Consider the following 11,890-nt stretch of genomic DNA (forward strand, 5'->3'; position numbering starts at 1 on the left):
ATCATTTATACACTAGTTTTTTCATACAGGTTTCACAGCTTTATCTAGCTTAATTAAAAATATATCTTGCATAAGTTATTTATTCAAATATATTGATGAATGGAGCGCATCGTATAGAACACATTTGTCATTTTTTTAACAGCTTTCTTAATTGTAAGTCTTCCGTAAGTTCAACGTTATAATTACGACGTAATATACTGGTATTCATTTCTGATCAGACTGTCGAAGAACAATGCTTAGCCAGATTTAAATCGATTAAAAAATAAATGAAGAGTTCTAGCAAAAAGTTTTATTGATAAGTTACAATATTTCATACGTAATTCCTTATAAAGGACATTCAGTTGTTTGAGTAATGATATGTTTATCGGCAGAATTATTATTTTCTGTCCATCATCTGGACATGTTACGCAGATAAACATCATTTTCTACTTTTGTGGATTAAAAGGCGAAATATATATATATATATATATATATATATATATATATATATATATATATATATATATATATTTCGTCTGACGGTTGATTAACTTTCATATTTGTGTATAATGATTTTAATAATCCAATTCGATTCAATTTAGATACGATCTAATATAAAAAAAACATTATACAACTATGGATATTAAACTGAAATTTGAGGGATCTTTCTTCAAGTTCTTTAAAGCGTGTGTACACATACTACACGCGATAGACGTCTAATTGTAAAATATGATCAGATGGGATTGAGTATATATTTTTGAATGTAATGCCGATTTGATTTTCCTAATTCAATGTCATCCAATGTTTTGTTTCTCATGTACACCGTTCTGCTTCTCCTGTGGTTTTAATGGTTTTATTACTTCTATATCGTTCAATTGATGGTCATGATCCAATTGTTTCTTCTTCTTTTTCTTGGATAGTTTTCTAAAAAAAAGTATTTTTAAACAATATTTATTTATCTACAATAATCTCATTTATCTATAACAAATTAGTATAATACTATAATAAAATTCAAAATCATTATAATAAAATATATAAAATATAGAAAATAAAAAACTCACTTTCCAAACAGCTCACCATCCTGAATCGATTCAGGAAGTTTTTTGTTTAATGTCTCCGGTAGAAGAAGAGACATTAAACCGCCCAATAAGGCGCACGATCCGAAAATAACGAGTGGCAATGGTACCCATATTTCTGACTGGAAACATGCATAACATATAACATTTATAATTTTACATAATTCATAATAATAATTGCTAATTTATCATCGAAAAAAGTGCATAGTGAATACAACGTACCAGATGATTGACATATGGCGCGATAACTCCGCCAATTCGAGCAAAAGTAGAGCTTGCTCCCAGTCCGACGTTTCGGATTACAGTCGGAAATTGTTCTGCAGTAAACACATAAATTGCACCGTAGGACGATGTGATAGCGAGTTTTCCTATCATTGCCAAGCAAACGATTAACCACGGCATATCTAAAAAAAATACATAAGCTCGTTTATAATTACAGGATATTTTTATGTCTATGAATTCGGCATTTTAAATGTTTGCGAGCATCATGGTAAAATAAAACGATTGCTATAAAGTTGTACGATATCATAATGAAACTGTGTACTATTTAATGATTATTCTCACCGGGTGGGACAAATAATGTAGCAAGTAATGCTAATCCTGACAACATCATACAGCCACAAAGGATGAGTTTTCTGCCCCATCGATTCAGAGTGAAGATGAGGAACGTGTATGCGGGTACTTCTACTATTCCGGATATTACAAAATTAACGTAGTCATTACCACCGAGATTGGACGCGTGCCAAGACAGTCCGTAGTACGTTCCGCTGTTGACCAACCTAATGTAAACGAGAAAATCAAACTTGATATAAAATTATGAAATAAAAAAAACAAAAAATACACAGCCGATGAAACAACTATTACCAATTGAAAAACAAGAGAATGCTCTTGCGTCTTAAGTTTGGATAACGGAACAGATCAAAGAGCGAAGGTTTTTTCGTATCAGGCGTACTATCCTCGTTTTTAGTATTAAGAAGCGTGTCGAGGGTTTCACTCGGCATCTCCACACCATTTTCTAAGGAAGCGCGTTGCAGCAAATCCTTCGCTTCCTGGAGACGACCTTTTGTCAAGAGCCATCGTGCGGATTCGGGAATAAACCTGTCACGAATTGGATCACCGTGTGAATTGTAACACCTGACTGGAATTATATTTATTATGTAGAATATGTATTATTTGTTTCGTACCACCAATAAACTAGAAACGCGATGCTCGGTATCGTAAGAGCTACCTGCAGCAGTCTCCAATTGGTAATATAATACGCAAAACCGGCGGTGAGTATGTATCCGGTAGTGAAAAACAACTGTACGCCGACTCCGGCTACTAATCGTTTTTTCGGTCCAACCATCTCTAAAGCTGAAAAAAAAATAAATGCCATTACAGCATTATATCATATTTATACAATTATGCCTAATATGATTCAGTCAAAATTTTTTGATAGCTTCTGTATTGCGTATTACTTAATGTTACAGAATGACAGGCAAATGATAAAATTGAATTTTGTTACCTATGACATAAGCTACTAAGAACACCCCACTGGTGGTTGAGCCGACAATTAATCTGAAGATTACGTAGGAAACAAACTCGGGCGCCGCAGCGACTAATATACCGCCAACCAGCTGTATGACTAAAGATAGGAAGAAAATTGGTCTACGTCCGTATTTATCGGACAAACCGCCAAATATCATTGAGCCAAGCATGACTCCTACCATGAACAATGAGTCCCCCGTTGCCCTCAGCCACGCCTTGTCGCAGACTAAGTCCCACTGCACAAAGAAACGATATCATTATTCATCATAAGAAATACACACACACACACACACACACACACACATATATATATATATATATATATATATATATATATATATATATATATAATTTATTTATTTTTTATTTATTTTTTTGTTTATTATTTATTTAAATTGTGAATTTTTGCTAATCTAGGAATGATCTTTATCTCATTTACAACAACTGCGATAGAGAAAACAGTAAGAGAATTCTATTTTGCGAATGGAGAAGGAATAACTGTTTTGCTATACCTCAGAAGTGGTTGTACTTTTGTATATGCTTCTGTCATATATATATTGCTTGCAACGGCTGAACCCTCCTCCTCTAACGTCGTCATCAATTGCTTTTTCAACGATCGTACGGTTCCCGGCGCCGATCGCGTCACGACTCAGACATTGGGACCACCCTCCAAGTTCGTCGTCCCATGGATAGCTCGCATTCAATATGTCTTGACTCAGATGGAACGTGGCGTTTTCCACATATTCGTGCGGAAGTAAACATCTGAGAAAAAGAAATTTTCAATTTACTGTAAGTACATCGTATCCGTTACATTATAATCTATCCTTGTAATTATTATGTTCAAATTGTACCTGGTATTCATTTTAGCTCCAAGGAATACACCGGCCAATTTGTGAAAGGCACACGATATCGCCGGAAGACAAAGCAGAAGGTAGACTCTGCGTTGATAACGACCAAATTCGCCCATACGAAGGATAACATCGTCGTATGCCATTTTTTCCAAAGTACGTTTCCGTTATTTATTTGACAATATCTCTTAATCTGCGCGAGCTTTTATTAATATTCTTGTAAGCAAAGATATATTCCTCTATTGGATTTTAATTGGATTAATAACTTCGCTTAAGACAGCGAATAATAATTCATTTTAAAAATTATTCTGTTGATGTTGACATAGTTATCTCTTATTCTTATAGAGACTTTTTTATCATGATATCTGGAAGTTTATTCTTGGAAAAATATGAACGGTTCACAAGGACACTCGCATATGTCTTTTAGAATATTCCTGGCTTCTTAACATTCAATCCAGAGACGATCGCTTATCAGGTTTCCATATATATATATATATATCGATTTCTCGACAGAACGGCGATAACTGGAAAAAAAACTAGTATGTGAAATTTATTTTAGTATTGACTCTATATTTACTATTTATTTATTTTTTTATATTTTTTATCTTTATTTTGCTCTTTTTTTTTACTTTCCCAAGAACAAAAATCTATTTTGCTCAACAAGAAACTAAAAAGAAATGCGATAATCTTGAAAGTGTCATTCTAAATCATTGAGGATTGATAATTTGTTATTCGCGTTATGTACGCGTTGTGTAAGCAACTAAGTATGAATATATATATCATATTATCAATAATAATCTTTAGGAAGCTCATCATTTGCTTCCTGTGTTCTGCATAGTAAATCTATTTTTTTGACGATACGAGATAAGATTTATAAGGGCTATGCGATAGACTATACATATATTTTTTTTTTCTATCGCATGACCCTTACAAATCTTATCTCGTATTGGTCAAAAAAAACAACTGCATATATATATATATATATATATATATATATATATATATATATATATATATAAAAGGAGATTTGAAATAAAAGAAAAGATTTGAAAAACTGTAAAGTTTAATATATCAAAATCGATTATTATCGATTATTATTAACTTAAAATCGAAATTAACATTATTCGCTTGTGCGTAGCGTTCTTTAATACATATATAAAACTTGTTTAGATTAATTAAAGTTAAACATCAAGCGATCCGCGCATACCATGATTGGTATACCAATTTGATACAATTGTCTTTTTATTAAGACTCGAAAGAGGTACTGCAAATGAATAGCATCACTAACGATCGTTATTATATCATCTGCTATTTCTTTATCTTTTTCTTTTTTTCATTTCAATATAAGATTCGTGTTGAAATATATATCATATTTGTCAGATTCTTTAGAATATTTGTACTAAATTTGTGAGTAATATATAAGCTATAATATTTTTTTCTTAAATAAAATGATATATATAAATAAATTCTGCATTTTTTCTCAAATTAAAAATTTATGTACATTTTTATGGCATAAGTCAGTATATTAAATGATGTTATAATTAACAATAAAATCATATTGTCGCAAATAATAATATGATCAATTAATACAAATAATCCCAAACAGCATTTATATCCAAAAACCATTCAGAGGACATCTCAGTTCAAAAATATATTTTGAAGCAAGAAGATGTCTTCATCAGAATATCCTCTAAACATCTTTTGAATATGTACGCTGTTTAGGATACAAATTAATTAATACATAGTACAAATAAAAACATAAGCAATTAATATTCCTAAAAATGTGACAGATATTAATATGCCAGCTGTGATGCCATAAATTTTTCGAATATCTTTATAATACGAAGCAAAAGTTTCGAAACATTCATATATAATGTATGAATGTGTCGCGATCGCACGAGTCTCTTATGACTTTACATAAAATTACAATATGAGTCGAATGAAATTATACGTGTTATCGTATGGCGTTTTTTCGCGTCTTCTGTATCAATCTCAATATTACACACTGATTGCTGGAAAATAATCGATAGAAGCGGCGGCTGCAGTAGATTTTTATTAAGTTAGGCGATGTCTCGAAAAGTAAACGAGTAATTTTTCGAAATGTGAGTACACGCGGGATGCGAAGAGACGGCGTGTAAGATGAGTCCGAACACTTGTCGATCGAATACAACCCGACGCGCATCAAGGACGGACGGAAACTAACCATGCTTTCAGTCGGCGCGCCGTGCGACCCGCGCGACGCGCGATTTACTTCCATTCGGCTCGATTCGGCCCCGCTCGACTCCGACCTCCGACTCGGCTCGCCATCTGACATCTGATTTCAGTGCAGCTAAATTCATCCCGATGCGTCGCGCATGGAGGATGAGGGGTGAGAGTTACTTTTTCTTTTTCTTTTTTTCCTTCCTTTATTTTTCGTCATACGGAGAGATGGATCTTGATTATCAAAATCGAACGCGACCCGACACGTTCCTTCGTTGATATATATTGACAGCAGCATTCGAGTAAGTAAAACAAAATCAAGACTGACGCTTTTAGGTTACTCTTTTGAACGTTGTTTTAATTCGCAATTAATTCCAATGATGCGAACACAACGCGACGATTTATCATGCATGCTATCGTTTATCGTATCGCTATATTAGATAAATTGTCCCAATTATTCCGCTGCTTATTCCTAATGAGCGACGATTAATCAGAATTAAAATTATTTATATTCGTGTCGGTTATTATTTTTCCATTTTTTAACTGTAATGATTTTAAATTAATAATTCTTAGGATGATTGCGTCATTTCCTTCCTGTGTTCTTCATAATAAATCTATTTTTGGACGATACGAGATAAGATTTGTAAGGGCCATGTGATAGAAAACCGGCATTAAACGCCGGTAATATTTGATATCGCTCTTAGTATAAAGCATATATCTCTTTTCCGCGTTCTTTCGTTTGCGCATTAATTATAAACTATTACTAGATGCAAACTGAAAAAATCATTCATGTACATATGTATACTTGTTTATACTGTATGTGATATGTGTAATCATACATATATTATTTATTCATATATAGTGTATTACTCATTAAAACGGAATGTAATCTGAGACCTCGCTATCAATGTTATCTCCGTGTCATCGCTATCACAGTTTTCAAGAAATTTTCTGCACGATCTTCGAGGGGTCGCTTATGTCAATTTATGTCATAGTTGATAAATGCATGAAGATTCTAATAAAATACAATTAACATGGAATTGCAAATATATTGCAAACCTGGCAAAATAATTATCTTTTTCTCACACTTAACGCTAACGAGAGCGCTAAATATCAACTTTTCTCGATAAGATTGAATTATCACAACGAGGATTTGATAAATGTACGTAGGTAAAACAATCTCGATTATGTATTATTTGTAGATTCGTTAGTCAAGATTTGATTTCGATTCGTGCGCGTCACATAATCCATAATTTGTTCAGATTATTAAAAAAAAGGATATATAAGATACATTTTTAAAAAGAATTTATACTGAGAAAAAAAAAGTCGTTAACTTAATTAAATGCGTTTAGTTAACGACTTTTTTCTCAGTCTACGAATCGCGAACGTGAAAAATACCGTTTCGATAATCAGCAGTTCTAATTTTGTGCACTCCAAGTTTGTCACGTTTGGCGCGTCTTCTCGTATTTTCACTCGCTAAAAGAAGATGTATCGGTTGCGCGTAACACATAAGGAATTTCTTTCTTTTCTTCTTAAAAATTCCGATGCAGATCGTGAATCTTATTCTCTGCAGTCTCTCCATGTTGCGATCCTACCTGTCTAAGTATATATTTATATTCAATCAGCAGGTAATATTTTTTAAATATATTTTCAGTATTTACTTGTTCATTAATTTTATATTGTATAATTAACTATAAAAAATCATAATTTATTTAATGTTTATAAATTATCTATTTTACATAAAATATTTATGTAATGTTTTCTGTGTTTTCTTCTTTGGATATTTTAAATTATCTATTTTACATTAATTGAAAACATTTTTAAAAATATTTCTACATTGTGATTATATTATTCATCATTAAATTTCTTATTAAATAAATAATATTTAAAATAAATATTAAATAATTGTTAAATAAGTATTTTAATAAATCATAATTTTCTATAATTAATGTGAAATAGAAATTAAGTAAACATTACATAAATATTATTTTACAATCAATTGTACAATATACAAATTAATGAACAGTAAATATACATATAATATATACATACATATTAAAAATTTTTTAAACTATTTTTAAAATTATTGTTTGCTGATTGGATGTTATTGGATATTTATTAGTATGCTTTGATATTTTCGTCCTAACATATTTATCTATTTCAGCTTATCGTGCAAAGGAATGCGGTTTGAGCTGGCGGATAAAAGCTGATTATTCGCACGCGACAGAAATGATTGTTAGATGCATGTTACCGGTCCAGCCGCCGCCGTCACCATCGGAGGCCGACATCGTGGTCCGAGAACGAACCCGAAGGCTATTTATAGTAGGGAACGGCTTCTAGTTCCCACTGCGTGAAAAATCGCGACTGGTTTCATGCGAGTACGAATGGAAGGAGAGGAAGGAGAAAGAAAAACGTAAAGAATGGCTGGCACGTTTCAAGTATAAGTCGGCGTTGAACAGCGGCTCTTTGCAAACAGTTTGATGAAGCATCATCCATAAGGGCGAGTTATTAATACGGCAACTCCACAGGTGTGTGAACTTGAACGACATTGTATTTATTATCGTAATCAACATTATTACATTCTCATCATTTCGTGATTATCTTTACGCTCAATTAAACTCAATTTGAGAAATTTTGTTGTAATCTACTTGTAATTAGTTTATCATTTCTATTCAATGTTTTGTGGAAATGATCATTCAGCTGTTTAAACTGTCAGCAAAACTACGGTTGCGTGCAAGAACCTGCTTTGCGAACCAACGTGTTTACTAAACGGCTATCATATTTCTTTAGCAATTTAAATTAACATACACTTTGATAAATATAATGTATTGCTAATAGGAGTTCAACAGGTTGTGTATTAGCATAGGGGTCTATCCAGAAGCATACTCGCATAACTTGCATACTTTTGCACAAAAAAATCAATCGATCTAGGTCGACTTTTGCTTAATGCGAAGGATGCCGTATTCCTGTGTTACTATAATATATGCGTGATAGATTTATTTCTTCTATACACGTCGATGCGTTTATGCAGGTATGCAAATTTATCTGGAAAGATCTTAACAGTTACGAAGCTGTTTTTTTCTGTCGGACACAGTTAATAAGGGAGATGCGTTAGGCAGAGAAAGTGGCAGGAAGATGAATCGCTAGGAGAGATGAAAAGGACCAACCTGTCCCCTCTAATTTTTTTTCTGAAAAAAATACAGGACTCGTGTCTATCTTATTTTTTTATATCCGATGTTATCTATCGCGTACATAATTATAGAATAACTACACATCATTTATTTTAAAAAGAAAAATGTATCCTATTTATTTACTTATATTTATATGATTAACGCGTGATACAGTTTCTGATATTGGTATATATTCTCGCGAGAAAATTATAATTTATGTGTAAAATATTTTCTTAAAGTATTTTCTTTTACTTAAAATATTACTTAAAATATTTTCAGCAAAGTATGATTAATAGAATTGAACGAATCGTTATCAGTGCAATTAAGAAATATCTGACTTGGTAGATCAATAAAATGATGTATTAATATATAGAAAATGGATTAAGAATACGTAAGCCAGACGCTTATAATGTTAAAAAGAGTCCGCTATTCTTGTATGTATGCGTATACATATATGTATGCAAAGGCATGCTGTGACGTGTTGGTTCTCACTTCAGTCTCGCCTCGCATCGTCTGTAATCTTGCCACGAAGACACAAGAAAAATATTCACCCAATCCAGTCTCTTTCTCTCTCTTTTCAGTTTTCAGATGAATATGCAGCTATGTTATTTTTAGAATGTGAAAAAAACTAGTGTGATATTTTTCCTGATAAGTATAAAGAATACCAAATTTCGATATCTATTACAAATATCTACTGCATAAGAATAATTTAAGTTTTATCATTTTTTTATATGTATTTATACTTTTTGAATATACGTATGTTAAATATATATATATATATATATATATATGTATTTACATTTTTTTATACGTTTTTACGTATAAGAATTATTACGTATTTTTATCTGTAATAATTATTTTGAAAAAATGCAGAAGAAGAGAGAGAATAGACTAAATATATACTATATTTTTTCAGTCTTTCATTTTCATATTTTTTATTGAATTACGGAAATGTGTCCTAGTTATTTTATCAATAGTTTTCAACAAGATTGTCCTCGAACAAGAATTTACGTCGCGAATTAAATAAGTTTTTCATTATGATTATAATAAAAGTGCATTGCTAATTTGTAAAGAACCGATGTATTCCACTATTTCGTGCACTATTTGTAGCTTCGTGCGTAAACAGTTCTTTTACATAAGAAATAAAACTCTGCGTTATAAGAATTTAAAGCAAAAAAGAAGCAGACGCAGTTTATGTTTCTGCATATATTACCTTATTACGTACTTATTATGTCGTATATATTTTCAAATATTGCAAATCTATGTTTTCTTATGCAATACAAACTTACATATTGTTTCTTGAATTTATTTAAAAATTCCGTGTTCGAAAGTCTATGCATTCGTTATTTATTCTGTACAAATAAGAGATTATTTAAATTATTTATCCAGTAGTTGTCGAGAAAAAGCTAAACAAAATATATGTAATGAATGAATGTCTAAAAACAAACTTATTTCGATCTTGTTTAATTTTTGTTTCATTTCAAAGCGGCTGAACTGCCTATATTGTAGGTGAGAAAGATTGCGCGACGTTAATGTGGGTTGGAGAATCTTTTTAGCGCCAAATGTGGAATACAGAATAAACACAGCATTCATTCATAAATATTTACCAAGTATCTATTACTACCTACTTCCATTTACTTGTCGCAATTCCGTAACCGTTTCTCTGTTTGCACGGTTAAAAAAAAAACCAAGTCCTTGAAACTATTTTGCAGTGTATTATCACGCATACATAATAAGGGATCGCGTAACTGATTGTCAGACAACTTCCGTCAAAATAAGTATACAGTAATATGCGAGGAAATACATTGTTGTTTCTTTTATTCAGGTAATTTAATCTGTTGATGAACATTCAAGACAAAGCGAAGAGAAACATGCCAAAGAGTTTTTCAACGATTCGCATCCAAGGAACACCCCATAGATAATCAAACAATCCAGCCGAGTATCATTCAGCAGTCCTACAGCGAGGGACACGATACACGCCACTCGCGTGAATCACTGAATCACGCGACTGGCGCAAATCACGACGCGACCGCTACGGACGCATGGTGCTCCAACAACCCGTATTGTTCGATTTAAAAAAAAAAAAGGATAACGATGATGAGGCTGATGTAATTACCCGTTTGATGTGCTCCACGTTCCCACGGTCGATCACGGGTGAATCTGTAAACGGTGTGATTTTATCAGCGGCTCGCCAGACGCCAGCTCTCCATACGACATGTAAGACCCTGTGTGACACCACGCTATGCCGGCCGGCCGCTGATGGTCGTTGGTCGTTCTCGCCGTCGCTCGCTGCAGCCGATCGATAACTTTCGTCGAAGGAAAGGCGTCGCGATACTAGGCGCAACGATATGCCCGCACTCTGCACGTCCGTTCGATTCAGTCGCGCTCGTCCACCTTTCTCTCTTGCCATCAGAATGAGAATTTAGGGGGGAAACGCGCGTGGAATTACCGACGCGTATCGAGCGGACACGTGTACTCCGCGCGAAGCACGAGGGGCCTGACCGTTAGCGCTAGCCAGCACCCAGCACCAGCTAGCAGCTAGCACGATGTCGAAGCACGCGACACCGGGAACCGACGTCGTCGGGGAGTCGAGGAGGGAGATTCTGTCGGCGCCGGCGCCAAAGTCGTGACCGAAAGCTGAAGTGGTAGCCTCGCGCATTCGCCACCGGGTGGCAGGTCCATGAGAAGCGTTATCGATAATGCCTCTCTCTTCTTTCTTTTCAAATGTAATGATACATAATTGTCATTTCTTCAGGCTCCCTTTATCTCTCGTCTTTCAACGGCGAGCCCTTCAATGAACCTTATACATACTATAATTGTCTAGCGAAACGTTTCTTTCATATCGTAAATGCCTTCTCCTCGTTTAACTTTATATGCTCACATCAATCGTACACATGTGTAACAATAAAGCAATAAACATATTGCTTTATTATATTTTTCGCGATTGAATTATGTGGGATTAAAGAGTAATTGCGAATCACGGCTGAGTACTTATTACTATAGCGTTGTCTATGGCGCATGTATTACAATTTAAGTTATAGCATTATATATGTATATACATACATGCCGTTTATGAGAAAAGTTTATAACT

At 33.4% G+C, this 11,890-nt stretch overlaps 1 protein-coding gene and 1 long non-coding RNA gene across 7 annotated transcripts; one reads left to right on the forward strand and one right to left on the reverse strand.

The window, feature by feature from the left end:
• Positions 1-274: 274 nt before the first annotated feature.
• Positions 275-11,800, reverse strand: Orct (Organic cation transporter). Of its 5 annotated transcripts, none has more exons than XM_072899834.1 (10): positions 10,916-11,800; positions 3,434-3,954; positions 3,095-3,344; positions 2,560-2,818; positions 2,240-2,408; positions 1,920-2,153; positions 1,620-1,834; positions 1,278-1,459; positions 1,041-1,177; positions 275-903 (listed from the first exon to the last, which is right to left on the reverse strand). In XM_072899834.1, exons 2-10 carry the CDS (start codon positions 3,574-3,576, stop codon positions 774-776), a joined length of 1,719 nt encoding a protein of 572 aa, XP_072755935.1. In that variant the 5' UTR covers positions 3,577-3,954; positions 10,916-11,800; the 3' UTR covers positions 275-773. The 5 variants fall into 5 exon arrangements, with proteins under 5 accessions (XP_072755935.1, XP_072755937.1, XP_072755938.1 ...); XM_072899836.1 differs by having other exon boundaries at positions 3,434-3,966; positions 10,916-11,798; XM_072899837.1 differs by lacking the exon at positions 10,916-11,800 and adding an exon at positions 5,437-5,758.
• On the forward strand, positions 5,780-10,922 carry LOC140669756 (uncharacterized). 2 transcript variants are annotated; one of them, XR_012047399.1, is made up of 3 exons: positions 5,780-5,798; positions 7,794-8,157; positions 10,625-10,922. It is a non-coding gene; the product is annotated as an uncharacterized lncRNA (long non-coding RNA). The 2 variants fall into 2 exon arrangements; XR_012047398.1 differs by having other exon boundaries at positions 5,783-5,931.
• Positions 11,801-11,890: the final 90 nt, after the last annotated feature.

This window comes from Anoplolepis gracilipes, chromosome 9 (assembly GCF_047496725.1).
Source record: "Anoplolepis gracilipes chromosome 9, ASM4749672v1, whole genome shotgun sequence".
Classification (NCBI taxonomy): Eukaryota; Metazoa; Arthropoda; class Insecta; order Hymenoptera; family Formicidae; genus Anoplolepis; species Anoplolepis gracilipes.